Source organism: Stegostoma tigrinum, chromosome 4, assembly GCF_030684315.1.
Source record: "Stegostoma tigrinum isolate sSteTig4 chromosome 4, sSteTig4.hap1, whole genome shotgun sequence".
Lineage (NCBI taxonomy): Eukaryota > Metazoa > Chordata > Chondrichthyes > Orectolobiformes > Stegostomatidae > Stegostoma > Stegostoma tigrinum.
The window spans coordinates 103,005,131-103,028,621 of NC_081357.1; the positions used below are offsets into that span (position 1 = coordinate 103,005,131).

The 23,491-nt window shown below is 41.3% G+C and overlaps 1 protein-coding gene across 1 annotated transcript in view; it reads right to left on the reverse strand.

Moving 5' to 3' along the window:
- LOC125452488 (CUB and sushi domain-containing protein 1-like) overlaps positions 1-23,491 on the reverse strand; it is a 2,230,063-nt gene that overhangs the window by 300,938 nt on the left and 1,905,634 nt on the right. Inside the window, exons 35-38 of the mRNA XM_048530978.2 lie at positions 22,111-22,314; positions 6,014-6,138; positions 5,416-5,512; positions 2,916-3,020 (exon numbers count right to left, since the gene is read on the reverse strand). Of these exons, the coding sequence (XP_048386935.1) occupies positions 2,916-3,020; positions 5,416-5,512; positions 6,014-6,138; positions 22,111-22,314 (531 nt within the window). The remainder of the gene's footprint in view (positions 1-2,915; positions 3,021-5,415; positions 5,513-6,013; positions 6,139-22,110; positions 22,315-23,491) is intronic.

Genomic DNA, 23,491 nt, shown 5'->3' on the forward strand with positions numbered 1-23,491 from the left:
TTATCCAGTGATGCAAAGTGGCAGCAGTGTGTATTATCGACAAGATGCAGTGTAGTAGGATGGAAGGATCCTTCAACAACATTTTCCACATTCACAAAACCTACCACCTAAAAGGACATGAGCAGCAGATGCATAGTGCTATCAGATGCAAATTTCCATCCTGAGTTGGAACTATATCACCGTTCCTTCATTGTCATGTGTCAGAAGCGTGGAATGCCCTTGAATCGAACATGACTTCCAAGAAGTGTTTGAACGTCTGGCATCAATAGGAATCAAGACAAAAACTCTCTGCTTGTTGGAGTCATACCCAGTTCAGAGGAAGAAAGTTGTGTTTGTTTAAGTTCAATCATTTCAATCTCAGAACTTCACTGCAGGAGTTCCGCAGGGTAGTGTCCATGGCCTAATCAACTTCTACTGTTTCAGCAATGTTCATCCTTCCAGCTTAAGTCCAGAGGAGTGGATGCTACTGATGATTGTACAATATTCAACACCATTTGTGACTCCTTGGATATCAAAGCAGCCTGCGCCCATTTGCAGCAAGACCCGATCAATTTCCAAGTTTGGGTTGATAAATAACGACTACTATTCATATCACATTAATGTGAGGCAATGGAAATCTACACAAAATAATCAAGGCATTTGTCTTTGACATTCAATGGCACTACCATCTCTGAAACACCCAATGCAACATCAAGGGAAATTACCATTGACCAGACACTAAGCTGAACCAGCCAAACAGATACTGTGGATATAACAGCGGGACAGAGGCTCGGAATTCTGTGGTGAGCAACCTCTGATCTCGCCAATACTTGTCCACCATGAGCACGATGCTAATGTGATGAAATACTCACTGCTTGTCTGATAAATGCAGCTCCAACAAAACTCCCACAGAGCTCAACGCCAGCAAACAACAAAGCAGTCTGCTTGATTGGCACCCCTTCCAAATCCACTTGCCTGAAATCGATTAGCGGGAGAGAACCAATGAACAAATCACCAAGCCTCCTGCAAAAGCATCGTCGGAACCTGTGACCATTACCTTCCAGAAGGACAAGGAGAGCAGGTGCATGGGATATCATCTGCAAATTCTCATCCAAGTCACATACATGGACGGTGGCAGTTCAAGGAGAAAACTCACTACCACCTTCTCGAGGGTATTTGGGGAAGGGCAATAATTGCTGCTCTAGCCAATAAGACACAGATTCCATGAATGAAGAAGAAAATTATTCGTGTGCAGCAACTTTTTTATGACTTGATATTTATTACATCAACCTACATGCAAGCTTTAAGGAATATTTGTCTGATCGTCAGATATTTGTGGCTTTTAAAATATTGCACAAACTAATCTCACCTCCAATAAAATGGAGAACAGATTTTAAATATTCACCAGTCAATGAAGCTAGGTGCATAAAATATAATCACCACTGGAGGATAAATGTATCCCAATTTGACTTATGATTTAAGCCTATAATTACTATTGCAAAATCATGAGTTTCACATCGCATTTAATCGAAGAATAAAAAAGCCAACATATTTTGGTTGCTATTGCATAATTACTTGCTGTCATTAAAACTAAAGATTTATTCTCATGAAACCAAATTAAATTGTGTACAAATGTGTTCCACTGGGACTCAGGCTGGTGCGAATAACTTCTGACTTGTCATCAGCTAGTTTAGTAGCTGTAAATCTCAATGGCAAGATGCTTTCAGACCAAATAAGTATATTGTACTCAAGGAACTTGTTCATTTTCAGATGGGAGTATATTGTCTGTGCATCACTGCAGTTGACTAAAAATAAGGGACAGATCTTCATTTGCTTTTCAGACTTTCTGTGCAGCAGGTTTACACGTGTCAGTGTTTGCCTAAGGGAATACTTCTGCCTGTATTGAGGAGACCATGTATTAAGAAGATATAGCATTTGCTAATATAGTTAGGAGGGTCGAGAGATGCTGAGAACTCTCCCTGAAAATACCTCCAGCAACAATTCCATGTCACAAATTTCCAGTTTAGTTTTAAACGGTGGGAAATCCCTGATTATCATCCAGGTTGGACTGCCTAGTGGTTTGCACTTGCAGCCCAGTGTGGATCTTTCCAATATCCAGTTGCCTGGTGTTCGTTGTGAGCGCTATGGAACCGGTCATATGGCAATCCATTCCAAAAACCCCAGTTTTGTCAGCCTTCTGGAATTTACAGAGAGTGGATAGAACTTGCATCTATTGCAGCCCCTACACAGGCATGACTCATGTGAATTCCCTCTATCTCATTCTCTGGCTGAAGTCTCAGCAATGACGGGTCGATGAAATTTCAGTCTGCATCCCAGCAGTGCCTCCAGGCCATATGTACATCTGAAGTCAATTGTTAGAAATAGTACTATTGCCAATGCTGCTTACTTCTTAACTCAGAAGTGCAAGTTTGAATTCCCTTTGAGCACAACACTTCTTAGTCTGAAAACTGTGCTGTTTGAAAATTTCATGTCAATTGGTAACCAATGTTTGACTGTATGGTGCTGAGAGCTCATTCTTATTAGGAACTGTGTTAAAAAAGGTCGGATCATGTTGTGATTTGACAGTTTGTCAGAAAAGGTCTTCAACAAATAGTGTTCAGTTCAAACTGTGGTCTTGGTGGGAATGAGTAAGAACTAACCCCCATTGTGCTACAATGTTCTGCAATAATTGTTTTGCAAAAGTGTGGCTGAAATTCACAATATGAAAAAAGAACACTTAAACGCATGATGCAAAAAAAGAAATATTCAGCATTGGTATGAGAATTTAAACTACACCACAGTACATATATAATTAAAATTCAACAGTTTTAAAATTCGTGATAATGCCCTGACAAATCATATAACCAAACATTGGATATGTTGCAAACCCAGTAGTACTGCTGGTACTTATTAGCGTAAATGCAATACTTGCTTACTTTTGTATTCCAAGTGATAGCCAGCTGCTGCCACACTGATGTCAGAATGAAAATGCAGGTAGAGCTGATTGGAGGTGCTGTTCAACAAGGCAGGGACTGTGGTACCTGAAATGAAAATCCTTCTTTCAATCTAACCATATCACAAAGAACGACATCCAGATTTGACTCTTCAAGTAAACAGAGCTGTGTTCCTAATTCACAACTATTGCGAGTTAATCGATTGATCATTTTCTTTCCTTATCTCTGTTCAACAGCCAAGTTAGCTGTACTACTAACAGAACTGCAAAGACGATGATATTTTACCAGGCTAAGGAATGGATAGAGAAAACATTGCATCCCTGACCTCTATTTCACCTCCATTTACAACATGACTTTCACCGCTGTTGACTTTTTTGGATAATGCTTGCTATCTTGGTATGTTGGCTTCACAATAAAGGTAGATGAATGGAAAATGCTATCCGTATTTATGAACTCTGCTGTACACAGGACGAGGTGAAGAGACTTGAAATTAAAAACCCTGCTTTCCCTTTTATCCTCCGTCCTTCCACAGGGCACTGCCCCCCCAAACTCACACTGTGGCAAGTGAAAAAGTACATATTTCATCAACGTTTTGGATAAATAGGTTTTATCTGTTCTGAGTACCTCAGATGATTGTTTCCTTTATAATTTGTGAGGGAACCAGCTGGCGAAATAAGCAATGCAATGCAAGGGACCTGCCCCTGAATTATGGAGTCTAAGAACAAGGAAATCTTACCGCAACTGGGCAAGGTGCTGGTGAGACCACATCTGGACAGCTTTGAGCAGTTTTGGTGCCCCCATTTCAGAAGATTTAAGTAATCAGTGAAGATTTTTTTAGGATGATCCATCCTAACATGGAGGGATTGTCTTATGAGAAAACTTTTAAAAGATTCGAACTCTATCCATTAGAGTTTCGAAGAATGAGAGTTGGTCTCATTGAAACATAAACTGAAGGGGCGTGAGGAGTAAATGCTGAGAGGAGGTTTCCCCTCATGGGCAGTCTAGGGCCAGAAGGCATAGTCTTAGAGTAAGAGGGCAGCAATTTAGAACTGAGATGAGAGGAACTTCTTCTTTCTTTGGCGCTCCTTGCCGCAGAGAACAGTATTGTGTATATTTAAGGCTGAGATAGATTGTTGATCAGTAGGGTAAATAAGAGTTGCGAGGAAAATGCAGGAAAGTGGAGATGAGAAATGTCAGATTGGCAATGACTGTATTAAACGGGGAGCAGGCTCAAGGGGTTGAAGAATTTACCATGGTCTACCATCACTGAGATCTTTGTTATGGGGCACTGTGCCAGCTGCTGAGTGGTCAAATTGGTCCACTGAGCTGTGTCATTGGAAAATAGAAATTAGGGTTGTACGATGTATGAAGGATCCATGTTACTATTTTTAGACTGAATTGGGAAGCGTGTAGTATGCTGAAACCAGAATCAGCTGGTAGTCTGGCTGGAGAGGAGCCGAAAGGTGCTTCATTTATGTGGCTCAGGGAGGTGTACTACAAGAAACCTACAAGGGCAGGATGCACCAAGTAAACAGAAGGATTCTGGCGAGAACAGAGAGGTCTACGGGTTCAGGTAGATAGTTCATTGAAAATTGCTTCACAGATAGAGTGGCAAAGAAGACATTTGGAATACATTCTTTCATTGCTTAAACCATTGAGTTTAGGAGTTGGGATGTCATATTGCTGTTATACAGAACATTGGGAAGGCCATGTTAAGAGTATTATGTACAGTTCTGGTCAGGCTGCTACAGCAAGGATAGTCCTAAATTCGAGACAGTGCAGAAAAGATTGATGAGGATGCTGCTGGGATTGGAGGGTTTAAGTTGATAGGTTGCGTAAGATGGGACATTTTTCACTGGAGTGTAGGAGGTTGAGGGTTGACCTTACAGAGATCCGTAAAATCATGAGGGGCATACACAAAGTGAACAGAAAAGTCTTTACTCAGGGGTTGGGGAGTTCAGAACTAAAGGGCATAATTTTACAGTGAGAGAAGGAAGATTTAAAAGGACTTGAGGGGCAACTTTTTCACCCAGTGGGAATGAACTGCCAGAGGAAGCGAGATGTAGGTACAGTTACAACATTTCAGAGACCTTTGGATATATACATTAATAGGAAAGGTTGAGAAGGATGTAGGGCAAGTACAGGCAAATGCGAATAATTTAAATTATGAAATGTGGTGGCATGGGCGAGTTGGACGCAAGGGTCTGTTTTCATGCTGTATGACTCAATGATTCTATGACCATGACTGTCTTTATTTGGTTTATCCAACATATTGAAGGCGAGGTAATTTTAATGAAGCTTTGTTCACACAGAGTTAAACGGGCAACTGAGTGCATCGAAGTATCAGGAAAAGATTTTCACCTATGTTTCATAAAATGTTCCTGTTGTATTTGCATCATCGGAAGCATGAGTAATATTCTAGCATTGCTTGTCCTTTTTGATTTATGAAAGGAACACAAGGCATTGCAGATTAATTTCTTACCTGAGAAGCTCCCAAGTCTTGGTGCAGTTGCATCTCCACCGTCATATATTTCTAAGGAGTCCCAGTTATGCTCAGTGGCAAAGGTTATCACTTGAATCTAAGTATTCAATAAAATCAGTATTTAGTTGCAGTAAAATGCAGAGCCCTGTATTGCTTCATTAGCTCACTACAGTTAAATTTGAATCACAAACTATAAAAAATGAAATATGGTAAACCAAATTCCTACTTGATTTGTGACAATTCATGAAGTATGGTTACTTGTGAGGCTTAAGTCTGTTTGGTCATAAACTGCTTAAAGTTTAGAGGTACCTTTACCTCATGTTTGACCAATCTTAATGTACTATGGCATTGACCAGTATTGCCACCTGATGAATAAAGAAAGTTGTTCACAATAATTACATTCTCCCCATAAGAATTTTATGAAGTGTTGATTCAGATCTGACTTGCAGTTTACATTTCTAATTCCGAAACAAATTGAGCTATAAAAAGAACAAGAACACAGGAACGGAATCTACCAGTTTTTTCAATGTAGTGTCAACTGCTGGTGGGTGATGTGAACTTAAGGTAAAAATGTTGCTTCTGCTTGCAAATAACTTGCCTGTATACCTGCTCCCTCAGTTACCGTGATTTTCCAGACACAGTTCAAGCTGTTACCATATGGCTCTGGGTAACCTGGTGAAAGGATGGTGCCTCTACGTTCCGTCAGATTTCCATGGCAAGGTACTAAAAGAGAAAACAATCTCTGAAGAAGCTGCTGAAGAATCAATGCACTTCTGAATGCATTTTAAGAAATGAGCTTGAAAAGTTGGGCAGAGATTTTGCATTTCCAAAATCATAGTCGAGAAAGACATCCACTCACTTCGAGTCATAGAGTAACAGGGATACACAGTGCTGAAACACACCCTTCAGTCCAAGTCGACTATGCTGACCAGATGTCCTAAGCAAATCTAGTCCCACTTGCCAGCATTTAGCCCCTATCCCTCTTAGCCCTATTGTAACTGTACCACTCTCCACCACTTCCTCTGGCAGCTCATTCCATAGATGCACCACCCTCTGCACAAAAATGTTGACCCTTAGGTCCCTTTTAAATCTTTCCCCTCACACCTTAAACCTGTGGCCTCTAGTTTTGACCTCCACCACCCCAGGGAAAAGATATGTCTATTTATCCTATCCTTGTCCCTCATGATTTTATAAACCTCTATAAGGTCATCCCACAGCCTCAGACACTGTCGGGAAAATAGTCCCAGTCTATTCAGCATTCCCCTATTGCTCAAACCCTCCAACCCAGGAAACACCCTCATATATCTTTTCTGACCCCCTTCTAGTTTCATAGTATCCTTCCAATAGGAGGGAAATCAGAATGGCATGCAATCCTCCAAAAGTGGCCAAACCAATATCCTGCACAGCCGAACATGACCTCCCAACTCCTGTAATCAATGCACTGACCAATAAAGTCAAGCATACCAAACACCTTCATCACTATACTATCATCCTGCAACTTCAATTTCAAAGTAACATGAACATGCAGTCCAAAGTCTCTTTGATCAGCAACACTCCCCAGGGGACCTTGCTATCAAGTGGATAATTCCTGTCCTGATTTGCCTTTCCAAAATGCAGCATCTCACATGTATCTAAATTAAACTCCATCTGCCAATCCTCAGCCCATTGTCATATTTGATCAAAATCTGGTTGTACTCTGAAATAACCCTCTTCGCTGTCCACAGCACTTCCAATTTTAGTGCCTTCTGCAAACTTACGAAACAGACCTCCTATGTTCACATCCAAATCATTTATATAAATGTCTAAAAAGGGTGGACCCAGCAGTGATCCTTGTGCCACATCGCTAGCCACAGGGCTCCAGTCTGAAAAACAATACTCCACCTCCACCCTCTGACTCCTACCTTCCAGCCAGTTCTGTATCCAGATGGCTAGTTCACCCTCCATTCCATGTGATCTAACCTTACTAACCAGTCTACCATGAGGAACATTGTCAAGTGCCTTACTGAAGTCCATTTAGATCACATCCACCACTCTGCCCTCATCAATCCTCCTCGTTACATTTTCAGAAAACCAGAATTAAGTTAGTGAGACATGATTTCCCATGCACAAAGTCATGTTGACCATCCCTAATCAGAACTTCCCTTTCCATGTACACATGAATCGTGTCCCTCAGGATTCCCTCCAATAACTTGCCTACCACTGGTGTCAGGCTCACGGGTCTATATTTCCCTGGCTATTCCTTATCACCTCTCTGAAATAGTGACACCACATTAGCCAACTAAGATGGCTACATGGCCAAGCACCTAAAGTGCAGGGTCGATAAATGAGCACCAGCAATATTTGGGCTAAAAGGAGCTTTAAACCAGCACTTCAATTTTCATTGGGAAAAATTCTGGCTGAAGATTATCTTTTTTTACTAATGTCCCGTTGTTGGTGCACCTAGATTCAAATGGCAGTTCGTACTTCTTGTATGACTTTTGCATTTGAATATGGCAGAGGTTGGTCCAAAGTATACGGACTACATTCAAGAGGCATTATCCCTCAAATACAGTTCAGGCTTGGGTTCAGTTCAGACTAGTGGATTACAAATGCGCCCCTAACCCACAAATTGTGGTTTGAGAAGATAGAGGAGAATTGCTTTTCATCTCTTTTTTTTAAAAATAAGAAGCCAAGAAAATACAGAAATAGAAAAGGAAGAGACTAGACAAAATATAGCCTTCAAATTGGGCAAAATTAAAATGGACTCTAATTAGTCACACGTTTAAAAGTACAACAATTGTCCAGCTAACCTCGCACAGTAATTCAACAAAACTCAAACAAATCTTAATCCTACTGAGTTCAGACCCACTGCATTCTACAAAATGGCTCTGTGTCACAGGAGCCATTTTTTTCTGTCTCGGTCTGTTCCTGTCCTTGTTATTTTTTCCGGGGTATGTTTTGAAGCCATAACTCCTTGAAGGGGGAAAAACGAGTTTTGCCAGGGGAATTATAGGAATGAACAATTTGCACTGGCCTTATCAAAACATTTACAACCCTGGAATGAATGAATGAAACAAAAAGGAAAATCACTGAGAAGGTGATGCTGGAAAGCCGGAAACAATCAGCCAATAAAAATTAACAGAGACATACCCTGTCCCTCTCTTTTCCAGATGCTGACTGAGTTCACTTGTATTTGCAGTTTTTTTTCCAATTTTAATTTCAGTTTTCAGCCCTGTCAGTTTGTTTATTTTCTCATCCCAGGATTTGTCTGAAAACTATCCATATATTCATTCTGTTCAAAACACAGTGCCCAAAGCTTTACCTTCCCATAATATTCAAAAGGCAGTTGTTCCTATAATCTGCAATTCTACCAACAATTATCTAAGTATAATTTCGGTTATGACCAGGAAAGGAGGAATGAGTTAGCTGTTCTTCACTTGAACCACTCAGTTGATCATGACAAAGGTGTACTTTCCTTTTTAGCACAAAGCCTCACCACTATCCAACTAATATTTATTACCTGCTAAATTTGAGAAAAATAATAAAGATGCAACATTAGCCCTACAGCACTTTGTGCAATCATTTGTACCTGCACACTCTCAAACGCATGCAAAGTTAAAAGGGGATATTTTCTCATACAAAGTGATAAAACTAAAATTTGTTCAGAGTGTTTGGTTGTCTTTGAGATTTTAGGTTTTGGCTGAGGCCATGGTTGATTACCTAGTTTCACTGTTTATTAGTCCTGGCAATTATTTTTAAATGCATTAGCTCTCTGTGACTTAGTTAGCTGGGTTATTGATAGTTCTTCTCAGTGATTGTTTTGGTGTGAGTCAGGCCAACTTTCTTATTTATAAGGGAGACAGCCCAGTGAAGGCCGTAATATCACTTTCAGTCATCTCCCTAAAGCCCTCAGAACATCCCCTGAAATACTTGTTGCAGTATATCGCTCATAAGTTTGTATTGGGCGGGAATGCCTTGCATTTATTCATTTCTAAAACCATAATAATTTTGGATGGGTGTGATTTGCAGGAAGTCTTTCTCTTCATAACATCCACCATCATCCCTGAAATGATTCATTGATTTGCTTACCTCCACCTTGAGGTGGTTTTACATTTTTAGACAGCTTGCCTTGTCTTAGTCACATTTGAGACTGTTCCAAGCAGTTCAAAGTTTGTTTTTATTTCCTTAAATCACATCACAAAACATAAAGGGTTATAGACTTGCTGCAATTGATTTTATTTCATAACTGGGAAAAATGAGTGTTAATCTCATAATTGTGAGTTTAAATTTGTACAATTTTCTTGAGGTTTGTTTGTTTGTGATAAGTGAGTGTCAAAAGCATGGCACCTGGTATTCAATTTGGGAAAAATGAAAGATTATCCACTTTAGATCCGAGAAAGACAATTTGGCATAGTTTACACATGGTGAGACAAAAACATTTACAGGAGCAGTATAATTTCAATACCTTTAATTATAAATCACTGAAAAAAAACTGAAGTTATAAACTGAAATCAAAAACACGAAAGGAAATTTGGTCCTTCTCTCATCTGGACTGAAATATAATGTAAAGGAAATTGTGCTTCAAATCAACAAAATCATGATCAGACCCTATCTGGGCTTTAGCATCTACTTTGGGCAGCTTAAGGAAAATAAGCTTGGTTGTGGTTTTAGCAGAATCACCTGAATTATATTGAATGTAAAGGTTACATTATCAGGACATATTACTTTCCATGATTTGTACTTCCTTCAGTTTAAAAAGTTTGTGACTGCTTTGTGATGTTCTCAACTTACTCCATTATCAGCTCACTAAATTTACTCTCTCTTCAACAGACATAGCCCTGGATGACTACATCAGTTATAGCAGGCATTTATTGTATTCTACCTGAGTAAAATGTGTTCCCTTGTCCTCTAACAACCGTTCCTTATAGACATATTCTTAGTTTCAGTACATGTAGCTGAATAAAACAGACCCTGCAAAGTGAGTTTCTGTTTTCCTCTCCACATGATTAGGTTACATGTGGTGCAGCAGAAACATTGGGCTCTAATCTAGATGAAGGTGAAGATAAAACTATTGCCATTCACCAGTATTTAGGCAGAAATAGTAGAACAACTTCAGGCTATTAAACACTCAAAAATAATCCTGCCCGACATGTGCTGAGCCAATATTAACCTCACAAAGTGCACTTTCTTTCTGTCAGCCTCACCACTGACATGTATAGAATGTTGTAAAGTTGCTGAACTGGTGAGGACACATATACAAGCTGAAGCCACTTCAGATACTGATGGATAGCAATTAAACTTGCAAGAATCTTTTTTTATCAATTGTGATAGTTCGTTACTTCCAAGCAATCTCGTTGACAGTGAAAATTAAACAATGCAAGTGTCATGCTTCCATATCTGAACACTTCAGGGAGATTTTAAAAATATCAAATTTGATCTTTAATTATCTTGTTTATTTTTCCTTGTTATCTCTTTTTCTCTCGTTCTCTCTTGAAACAATGTGTCCCTTACTCTTATTTCTCTTTCGGCACCTCATTGGACATTTAAATCTGCCCCTTTCATTTACTCCTCAGCTCAGTCTTTCTGCTGTTAATCCTCAGAATTCATTGGTTACTGTTTATTGCACTGATGCAAGTACCCAGTTTTCCTTGCTGGTCCATTTCCATTTGAGCTTGAGGTTGTGGGCTTGCTCGCCGAGCTGGTCGGTTTGATTGCAGGCATTTTGCCACCCTGCTGGGTAACATTGTCAGTGCTATTTATATGCCTCGGTTTGTTAGGGTGGTTGGCATTACTTCCAGTTGTGTTTTTCAGTGGTTTGTATATCAGGTCCAGCTCAATGCGTTTGTTGATAAAGTTCCGATTGGAATGCCTGGCCTACAGAAACACCCAGGCATGTCCCTGTTTGACTCGTGCCATTAAGAATGTACTGCCCCAGTCAAATTTGAGGCCTTTTTGTCCATGTGTATTGAGACCACTGAGAATTGGTTGTGTCTCCTGGTGGCTAATTGGTGTTCATGTATCCTCATTGTCAGTTTTCTTCCAGTGTGGCCTATGTAATGTTTCTCACAGTTCTTGCATGGTGTTTTGTTAATATTATGTTAGTGTTATTCATTGTGGTTATGGGATCCTTTATGTTTGTCAGGACCTGTTGCAGGGTGGTTGCTGGTTTGTGGATACCCTGAAGCCTAGGGGTTTGAGTAGTCTTGTGGTCATCTCTGATACGTCCCAGATGTATAGTGTGTCTGGCCGCGTTGTGTCTTCGTGTTGTGGTCTGTCATGGAGGTAATGGCAGATTGTGCTTTTTGGGTATCCATTCCTTTTAAAAACTCCATACAAGTGTTCCTGTTCTGCTTTGCGCAATTCCAGATTGTCGTTTATGCTTGTTGGGCATACAAATAACAAGCGGGACAGAACACCAACGCTTCACCAGAGACGCACTGACGATGTTACCCAGCAGGGTGACAAAATGTGTGCAATCAAACGCATTGGTTTGGCGACCAAGTCTACAACATCATCCACAACCTGACCTACAAATCTTCTCAAAACTTTAAACACTTGAGCATCTTAGGACACAAAATGTTGGGGAGTTGAAGGGTGCAGAATTTGGGTTAATCAATAGCATATGCTGTAAGATGCTTTGCTGCAGTCTCTTTTCTTAGTTTATATACAATTGCATTCAAAGTGTTATATTAAGTTTATCACCACAATATTACCTATGACAGTACTTTACATAATTTTACCCATGGAATCTAGAATTTTCCCTATATTACAAAATACATATAACATTATTTGATCTCCTGTGGCACTGCACGTGTGCAGTTGGGAACAAGTTATCGATACATGAAAAAAGGGTAGTGGCCGGGAAATAATTGGATGAGAATGTGCAGATGTAATTAATTCGCCATACTTCCCATTTTTGATCTTCACCATAGTTGAAAAGTAGATGAGAATTTGGAAAGCTGAGAAATTCAGTTGGAGAATAGATGTTTTGGGGTATAATAGCATGAAGAGCTTTCCTGAGGGCTCTGCTGGCTACAATGGTTCTGCGCTTCCATTATGACATCAATAAGAGCTGAATGTTACTGAGGCACAGAGCAATAGAAAATCTTTCTTGTCAAAAGCCAAAACAATCAATATTTTTTGTAATGTCCAGTCTCTGGAAATGACAGCTCTAGCAACCTAACACCCAAAATGATAATGGCACCTTTCAAAAAGGAATGGATAGATGTCTTAATAATGCACTACATCTCATACTGATCTCAATTTCAGTGATTTTGGAGCAGCTTGGAATACAATGTCTTTTTCTTAGGTTTCTAGTTCAGCCTTTAGTGTACAACATGTCCAGTTTCCACTGCAAAACAAAAGTACCTGTGTACTAGTTACACAAAATGACAGTGAATTACAGTCATGGTGTAATCTTTGTTCAATGTTAGCACGATGGACTCTGATTTGAAGGCCATGGAGTCAAGCATCTCTCCAGGGGATTAAAATCACGCTTGAATCTGATACTTCATCAATGCAGTACTGAGGAAATGATATATTGACAAAAACAAAAAAAGTTTAAATTGAGATTCTTCTGTCCCCCTCAATTGATGCAAAAGATTTCACAGCACTCTTCAAAGAAGTCACCTCAACCATCTTTAACATCACATACTGTTTAGCTGGTCATCTCTCTGCTATTCCTAGAACCAGTATAACATTGGCTGCTTCTTTTCCTCTCATTACAACAGTGATTTCATGAAAGAAAATGTACCTTGATCAGAGATAATGGGAGCTGCAGGTGCTGGAGAATCCAAGATAATAAAGTGTGAAGCTGGATGAACACAGCAGGCTAAGCAGCATTCCAGGAGTACAAAAGCTGACGTTTCGGGCCTCGACCCTTCATCAGAGAGGGGGATGGGGTGAGGGTTCTGAAATAAATGGGGAGAGAGGGGGAGGCGGACCGAAGGTGGAGAGAAAAGAAGATAGGTGGAGAGGAGCGTATAGGTGGGGAAGTAGGGAGGAGATAGGTCAGTCCAGGGAAGATGGGCAGGACAAGGAGATGGGATGAGGTTAGTAGGTAGGAAATGGAGTTGCGGCTTGGGGTGGGAGGAAGGGATGGGTGAGAGGAAGAACCGGGTAGGGAGGCAGAGACAGGCTGGGCTGGTTTTGGGATGCAGTGGGGGGAGGGGATGAGCTGGGCTGGTTGTGTGATGCAGTGGGGGGAGGGGGCGAACTGGGCTGGTTTTGGGATGCGGTGGGGGAAGGGGAGATTTTGAAGCTGGTGTAGTCCAAATTGATACCATTGGGCTGCAGGGTTCCCAAGCAGAATATGAGTTGCTGTTCCTGCAACCTTTGGGTGGCGTCATTGTGGCACTGCAGGAGGCCCATGATGGACTGTCATCTGAAGAATGGGAGGGGGAGTTGAAATAGTTTGCGACTGGGAGGTGCAGTTGTTTATTGCGAACCGAGTGGAGGTGTTCTGCAAAGCGGTTCCCAAGCCTCCGCTTGGTTTCCCCTATGTAGAGGAAGCCACACCGGGTACAATGGATATAGTATACCACATTGGCAGATGTGCAGGTGAACCTCTGCTTAACATGGAAAGTCATCCTGGGGCCTGGGATGGGGGTGAGGGAGGAGGTGTGGGGGCAAGTGTAGCATTTCCTGCGGTTGCAGGGGAAGGTGCCGGGTGTGGTGGGGTTGGAGGGCATTGTGGAGCGAACAAGGGAGTCATGGAGAGAGTGGTCTCTCTGAAAAGCAGTCAAGGGTGGGGATGGAAAAATGTCTTAGGTGGTGGGATCGGATTGTAGATGGCAGAAGTGTCGGAGGATGATGCGTTGTATCCGGAGGTTGGTGGGGTGGTGTGTGAGAACGAGGGGGATCCTGATCAGACCTGACTTTGTGAGTAATGTATATGAATGCAGTTTCTTTTTCTTGCCTACCAGAGAAACAATATGAAAACCAAGAAAGGTCCAAGGACCAGCATGATAAAGAACAGTGGGAATGCGGACAGGGGACTCAGATCGAAAAAAGATCAAAAAGCCAAGAATGGAAAACCTCTGACATCAAAGTAAAATAGATGGTGAGCAACAGGACAGAAAATGATGACAAAGAGGTGAGAGGACGAGACATGCTCGCTATAAACACAGACAAAAGATCAGAAAGATAAGGAAGTATGGGTCTGAGAAGAACATGGCTATATCATAGCACAAGTGTGAGGAAATGGAGAAGGAAAGAAAGATCAAAGGTAAATAATGGAAAGAGGTAAAATGTACCACAGAATCTCACAGCACAGAAGAGGGCATTCCATCTGCCATAGCGATGTCATCCTTTTGAAAGCCTTGTCTGCGGAATTGTGGTCCCACATTATGCCTGTACCTCAATAAATGCAATGGCATCTGCATACAGTGGGCTGAATCTTAAAATTTTTAGCTGCAGTAAATGTTTTGGAAGCTTATCGTCATAAGGCATACAGAGTTTTATTGCTGTACATTATAAAATGTGCCGTTATAAGTACTTATCCTGTCCCTATGACCTCCATCACATCGAATTTCTACACCACCTGACCACACGCTGTTCCTGGAACAACTCACCATTCAGCAGGTAGCCACCTAAAGACCAGCATCCTTTATATCCATGTCATCTTTATCAGGCTGCTGTGCATCTAGAAAAGCACTGACATTCCAGAGTTGCCCTGCTCTTTGAAGGACAGTATTGGAACATGGCAGAGAAGAGGGAGAAGAATCATGATTTTCTGACAGGTACTTGGTAGTCCTAGTGGATGGGAGAGGAGTTGGCTTCCCAAAGACTAACAGAGGAGTTAGCACCCGCTGACCTTGCCAACCTGATTGAAGGGCACCATCTGGGTCAGTGCCATCTTCCAGCTGTGTGGGAAAACAGCCAGTTGTACTGCAAGAAAGTAAATGATCTTTCTGCTCCAGCAGGCTGAGTGCCATACTTGATCCTCTCAACCTCACTTCAGCACTAACCCTGGATGGCTGCAGAACCAGCCACTCTCTCACTTGGGATGTCTCACTAACTTTTGTCCACCTATCACAGCAACAACAGCCATATTACCCACTGTTATCTCATCCATTCCTCCCTTTTTTGTCATTACTGGAGAAGCCGGTCCATGACAGTGCAGAGTGAAGCAGTACGGATGGGGAAATGCTCAATACTCAGTTCCTCATGTCCCTATCCTGTATGACAAGCAAATTCTTATCCTCAATGTAGAAGTCAGAGTCTGCTCCTGTGAGTGAAACATCCATTTCCTGCCAAACAAGGAAGTATGACTCTGCATACCACTGCCACTCTCCCAATAACCGTGCTGTCAATTTCATTCACTGCCCAACACTTCCATCCTACTGCCTGAGAAAGATAGCAAGGTGGAAATCTGCTGAGGGGTAGTACGTTGTTCTGGGAATGACATGTGGTAACGTAAGGCTGAAACCAGAAGTGATGGGCTTCGTGGTGCGAGAAAGATAAATAATCTGCCAAGTTTGATAAGTATGGCAGCAGTAGTTGAAAGGAATCTGGGATGAAATGTCTCTCATTGCCAAGATACTGCATCAGTGAAGCACATCATGCAACTGACTATCTGCCTCCATGGAATGGGGTCAGGCAGAACCAGGTCCCGCACCCTCAAGGGCTGCTGGACATTTACCCAAACATTCACACCATTGCAATCTCCCACAGCCTCAGTTGTGGTGACATGCAGTGGAGGGGAGCAAGGAACCTTGACTCCAATCTATGTATATCCTCATCACAAGATGACAGGGTAGTGCCAATGGACATCCAGCTAGAGGAAGAACCACACAACAGGCTCCTGGGCACTTTCATCAAGGCACTAGAGTGATGATCAAGCCATCCACCCTTCCTGTCCTTCACTGACTCTTGGAAGTTCAGAAGGTTGACTTTCCTCTGGCAAAGAGATTCTCAGCATATATGGCCCTTCCAGACACGTGTCTCTGAAGTTGCCCGCCCAAACCTCCAACATTTTAGACTCTACAGGTGATCAGGCTCCCTCCACCCCAACTGTAGAACACAGAATGACACTAAGGCAGAGTGGAAGGGAGGTGAAGAAGAAAACCTACTAACGACACCTTGGTGGCAAGGTGACAATGACATGTATGTGAGTTATTTTACATATAAATGTTTGTTATTTAACCTTATGCATGGTTATTAGTCTTTTTATGTCAGCTTGAAAGGCAGTGTTACACCCACAGCTTCACTTCATGGCCACGGATGAGTGTCAATGGGTGATAATGGGAACTGCAGATGCTGGAGAATCCAAGATAACAAAGGGTGGGGCTGGATGAACACAGCAGGTTGAGCAGCATCTTAGGAGCACAAAAGCTGACGTTTCAGGCCTAGATCCTTCCTAGGAAACGTCAACTTTTGTCCTCCTGAGATGCTGCTTGGCCTGTTGTGTTCATCCAGCCCCACACTCTGTTATCTTGAGTCTCAATGTGTGCAGGTTTGTGCTGAGAGCTTACGACAATGAGGGCTTAATATACCATCTTGAAGCAGCAAGAAGCATTTGAGTTGATGTGATCATTTCATGGTGACACCTCTGACTCTCTTCATTCAACATTCTTCCTGTTTCGCTCCATCTGAGAACATGGGTGTACCTGTCAATGAGTTGTCCAACAGTGGCTGTGCTCAGAAGGTGCAGGTTGTCAGATGGCCAAGGAATAAGCAGGCCTGAGTGCTGTGCAATGCATGGCTCTGTGACCAATATCCTTTCCTCTAAAGAAGCTGTACAATCAGAGTTTGCTGTAGCCCTCCAAACACGCCCCCACACTCCGCTACCATCTCAAGACCCCAACCACACCAAGTATGGTCACAACCATTTTCTGACGCATTGCGTGCTCTTGATTTTCATCATGGCGAAAGGTGACAGTATTCCACTGTCGATGCTTCTAGCCCTAGCCTAAACTTAGCAGAGAGCTTCTAAATATCTACCGCTCCTTCCTTATAGCCCACCCCACTAATCTCTCAGGGTTCTTATTTCTCCAAGTCTCCACCCAATCCATCTACATGTTCTTAAACCTGTCTAATGTCCCTACCCACACCTTAGCATATAAGGTGACCACGCCAGGTGTGGTCACACATTACCCCTCCTTGAAGCCAGAATGATCCCAACTGTTAAAAAATTCCCATTGACCTCTACCAAGCCATGCTTTCCCAGAATCCCCCCAGGCCTGCAAATCCTGCTGGCCTTTTGCGAACAACTGTACTCTGCTCTCCCACAGAAGCTGAAGGCCGCAAACCTGAAGGTTAATTTGCAGAAGCATTTACTGTGCCAGGACCCTCTGAATGACTGGCGCCTCCATGCACTTCAGTGAGGACAACTCCCCCTAACACTGTGAGACATGACGACCAGTTTGCTGGACATGCGTAAGCTGCTGGCACATGGGTCAAGGATATGAGACTGATGGAACGAACTTCGACACAGCAACATGTCTGCCCTTTGACTGAGGAGTGCTGATTAACAAGCCAAGCTGCCTGCTCATGTGACTGCACAAAGTGTCCCTGTGGAAGCCTTTCAGTGCTAGCTGCTGGTCATGCAATTACTTTGCAATGCAAGCTTGCATTTCCAGGGTGCACTGCAAGTCTATCAGACAGGTACCAGATGGGTTGTCAAATGCTAAATACCAATGTCAAACAGCTGATGTCCATGGATTATGCCCTGTACTGTGGTTTAGTTGAAGGCAGCATGGAAGTCATTTGGAGCAAGAAGGGGCGACCTGAATCCACCAGGTACTTCTTTAGTTTTAGTGATGTCTAGCTTGTTTGGCAAGTTTGGAAAGAGCTGAATATTAAAGAAGAAAGTCACACAATCAACAAGGTGTTTAACAGGCAATAATCCCCTTGAATTGGGAATCTGCTATTGTCTAGTGAGAGACTAGGCATGCCGCTATTCAAGAGTATAAAAGATGGAGCAAGTAGCTGGGGTGTGGGATTGAAAGGAACAAAGAGTAGCATTCCATCAGACAGGGTTCTGACAGGAACCAAAGTGCTGGAGAAACTCAGTAGCTTCTAGTTATATTGGGTTCAAAATATTAACTGTCTTTCTGACTTCACAGATGCTGCCAGGCCTGCTGAGTTTCTCCAGCACTTACTGTTTTTATTTTTGACTACCAGCATCTGCAGTATTTTGCATTTAGTTGAGGGTTCTAACAAGGCACAGCAGTAAGGATAGATAATCTGTGTTGCTTCATTCTTGCACGTATAATCACTATAACAGTCAATCAGACAGGAGATGATGTCAAGCAGTAATGTCAAATTACTAGTTTTGACTGCCAACGAAGTGTCGTCTATGCCTTCTATGTGCCCTCAGAAGGTTTAGTTTTCCATTTCCCTCCCACAATGTGTAATGTGAAAGGTTATTTCTGCCTGGAAGAGACTGACCTGTTGCCTAGCAGGGATTTGAATCTGGCACCATTTTCACAAATCCTAGCAGCAGTTAGGACTTCTGTCGCTAGTGAGTGTGTGACAGAAGGAAAACTGTACTATATGGGCATGGTGCCATACATAGCTAAATGAGCAGTACAGAATTGCATGAGATGACTGAATAGAGTTCACAAAGAGAAATTTCCAGTGAGGTTCTCCTATATCCAAGACTGTGAAATTCAGGCTTATAATGCAGACTTTATCAAAATGCCAGAAACTCGTTCATCTGGGACACAATAAAGGTCCCAAGGCAACAGATCCAATGAAAGCAAATGAAATTCTCCTACCTAAAAGTAATCACAGGTAGAGAAATGGGGCTAACTTGTTGTACCTGCAGAGAAAAATTAATGTATATATCTTTGCTGTGGAGTTTTATCAGCCAAGCGAGAAATTAGTTGTGAGAATTGTTATCAAGACCTTTCACACACCAGCTTTGAGGTCAGATAATACAACTGACATGTTGATCCTTTAATTAAACTACATTTCTTTGTTTAGACTGTGTGTGGAAGAGTGGGTTGCAATTATATTTTAGGTCTTGTGATAAGTAAACATTATTTCTTTTCTTTTGAATTAAAAAAAGTCAGACAACTTCTTCCATAAGTGTGAGCACACAAGGGGTTAAAATGCTTCTTCAAGAAAGTACATCTTGTGATCAGTCAAGATGTGGGATGAAGGGAAGCATCACCTGTTCTGTCTTCTGGAACCCAGCTAGACCTTCGTAGATAGTAACTAATGAATCCTATATTCTAACCACTGCCTGGATAAAGTCGTTACTTGGTTGTATTTGTTAATGGCTACCTTGTAGTGCACATCACTAATCTATTGAAAACCTCTGCATCCTGTCCAAAGCACTGGCAATTCATCGAAAGTGTAATCTCCAGCTTTTCATTCATACAACATCTGACGCCAATTCCCAATACATACAGTTTTAAAATAACTTCTTCGCTCTTGTATTCAATGCCCCATTTACAAAGTGGGGATATTCAATATCTCCTCTTTAATCGTAAATGCCCTGCAATCTTCAGAGTTATGAATATCCTCTCTTTCACAATAAGATGGAAAGCAATGATTTTAACACACATTGTGGGCGAACATCTCTAGATATTTCTCTCTGCTCGAAATGATTTATTGCATCATAAGCCTTAGGTAAAGTTAGCACTGTCACTTTAATCTTGCGTGCTTCCAGTTCTGAATGGATGCAATGTGTTACTTTATCAAACACACAAAAAAACTATAGCATTATCGTCATTAACCCTTTCTGTTATTTCAGAAAGAAAAACTCAGTCAGACTCGTCAGATATGTGTTTCAACTAATACATGCTGGGCATCCCTCAGTAATCTGTAATTATTAAAGGAGGACTATTAATTTTGTCCCAGGCAATGGTCTCTAGTAATTTCCCATTAAAGATATTCAACTGGTAACTGAGTCCTCTGTTCATTGAATAGGTTTGTAACACTTATAATCCCTCAGACTTCTGGCAGCTTTCCATTTCTAAGGAGGACTAACAAATTGTAGTCAAGGTACCTGCGCTCTCGATCCAAGATTCCTTTTGCAAGTTAAGGTGTGCCCCCTCTGGAGCAGATATCATGTTAACTTTCATGATGCAAAGTTGTTGAGCAGCTGCTATTTTCATCCCATTTAATGTCACAAATCTTTGACAGTGCAGAAGACGAGAAGGTGACCCTTTGACCATCGTATCTGTGCCCATTCTCTGAATGAGCATTTTGCCTTGTGCTGTTCTCTTGCCTTCTTTCTGCAATCCTGAGCCCACTTCCATCACCTGTGTCTTTTGCTTGTTTTATGCCATTACTGTCAAATAATTTATACTCCCTTGCACCTCTGCTATAATCCTAATTTTATCCATGTTTATGAAATTCGCTGCAATGTTCCTCATTAATATCACAGTCATGTGGTCTGCGTGCAAGACAAAATTTCCTTCTTTGCCCATCACCAGCCCCAGCATTACAACAATAATCCTCTTGTATGTTTATGATACATTTTATTTAAAGTTTTCAACTGTGTTTTGGGCTTAACATTTGCTATAAACCACTTTTATTTCACAATTTCCTTTACTAACCAAGGAATTTTACTTTTGGAAACCCACTTTTCTCCTTATATTTAGTTTTTTGGCTCCAACTTGAAGCCTTGCTTTTGTTCATTTTCTGTTGTCGTGGCCAAGCTCGATTTCCTGTCGACCCCTTGAATGCAAATCGCTGATATTGTCTCACTCATCTTTTGACATTTCATTATTGATTGCTTTATCCCTTTCCTCTACAACCATAAAACCAATTATGTTTATCACTATATTCACATTCGTTCATGAAACAACACTCTACCTGACACATTTAATTGGTTAAAAACATGCTAATTAAGAAAGGTCTCATGTAAACATTTTAGGAATTCTTTACTTTTTAACATGTTAATGAAAAGCCATATCACTGAAGTTTTTTTGCCTTGCTCTCATCAGAACAAATTCAGGAATCCTAGATTTCAAATGATTACAACAATTTAAAGAAGAGGGAAAAAAAGGCTGAATGTTCAGAGAGTTAAATTATGTGCCACCAGTCATGTAAACCATTCTATTGCAATCAGTGTCACGCCCTTCCCTAATTACTTAAGTCAAAGAATTTTGTGCAAAATCTAGCATTGTGCGGAACCAAGAGTTAAGATGCAAACTCAATATTATTCATTGATAAAACCACACACTTCTTCTGCTTTTGGTCAGCCGTTCCACACTACTCTTGAAAACTCTCTCCCAAATTCTCTATCATTGCTCCACTTTGCTTCTTTAAACCTGTTTTGGACCATATTGTCCCTCATCTCTTACTTCTTGCTCTCTGTATATCTTTCTCTTTCCTCTTACTGCCCACCAATGAATGAGGATGTTTCCTTCATCAGAGGCATTGTACCCTGAAGTTTCCAGGAGTGCAGTGGAGTGTGAGCTTCTGCACTTTTTACAGACCAAAGTAACATGATTTGTAAATTGAGAGATCTTCTATCGAGTGTATCTATTTTAAATAAATACATTTCATGATATTGAAGGATGAAAACTACTTGGCTTTTCCAATCAAGGCATTTCCACAACTAAAACCCTTCAGTAAATGGTTTGAAAGCTAAAGGCAGGCTGCATGCAGTGGAGCAACACACAATACGAAGCTGGAAACCACAAATGTGGTCAATTGATTTACACATATCACCACCCTGCTGTAAAATGCTCATAAGTCTTAAGACACTTGCAAATTCCCAGAATCATTAAACAGGACAATTCCATCTTCACTTACCTACACAGCTTGGTATTGTATCATTCCACTGTGCCAACCCATTAGGCACAGCCTGACATCGAATAGCCTTTGAGCCTTGGAGGTGATATCCAGCATTGCATTCAAAACGAACAATAGAACCTGCAGAAAACTCAGAACCTATTCTTCGGCCATACCTGGGCTCGGGAACAGAGCTGCACTGGGTGGCACTAGTACGAGGAACAGCTGGAAATAAAAATAAGAATTGGAGTAAACATTTCAGTAATGAATGGGATCCAGCAGGAGAGCAATATTTTATGTGCTAGATTTTTCAACCAAGACACGGCATCTGGTGTACAAATTGGATCTATCAAGATACACCAACCACTGTGCTGCAAAGTTGAAAAATGCCTTAACCTCAAGAATTGTAACTTTCCTTTCTCAGGTATTTCGGATTATCCCTAAATGACTGAAGGGGTTTCATTGTCCAAAAAGTAACTATTAAAATTATTTTCTCAAGTTGATCTTTTACAAGTGAGAAATGTAAAATATTATCAATATAACAGCCTTTGGAACACATCAAAGGCTTCATTTATAAAGCAAGTAGAATTGCAAAATTGCTGTTTGACAGTTTTTGTTTTCTCTGTCGAACATTCTTTAGCTCTCATTGCTAGCCAAGATCCATTCATAATCACTTGTTGGCTAGCGGTAATGGCTTAAATGAATGAGCATCCAGTGTCATACTAGGTCCCAAATGGGCCCAGGAAATACTTGGTTCAAGCAGCAGGAGTCCTTTTAAATTGTGTCATTTCTTACCTGAATTTGCCTTTCAAGAGGCAAAAGGTATTTATATGTGTGTACACGTGTGTGCATTTTCCCTTCCTGCAGTAATAAGTCATATCTCTGATGGAGCCTGTGACTCACCATCTGGTACACCTACATTTGCAATCCATCTGTCGACAACACTGCACATTTCTACTGAAACATGCTTTATCCTTAATTTCCTACAATTTCTTTCAAACAAAATCTTCAGGACGGTGCTCGGCAACAACAGAACTCGGATGGAATACATCCATTGATATCCATATATTTGATTTTACTTTCCCCAATGGCCTCAGGAACTAACACTCCCTATGCCACACAAACATATAGACATGAAATCTACTCACAGTCTTGGATAACTAGGCTCCTTGATATTAATTGGGAAGACACTGGGTGCTAGAATCGACTTTGGTGTCCTGAACTTAAAAGACAAAAATAAGCCAGGGTACTACTTCATTACCAGTATTTTTGTTCAACATGGTAGCAGAGTAGGGGGGTTGAGTCTGGGGCTCATCCACTCCCATGATTTCTCTTTCATTCCTGTCTTTTTCTTCATTATACATTTGCTCTTTTCCTTTTTCTTTTTTCCTTTGTTTTTTCT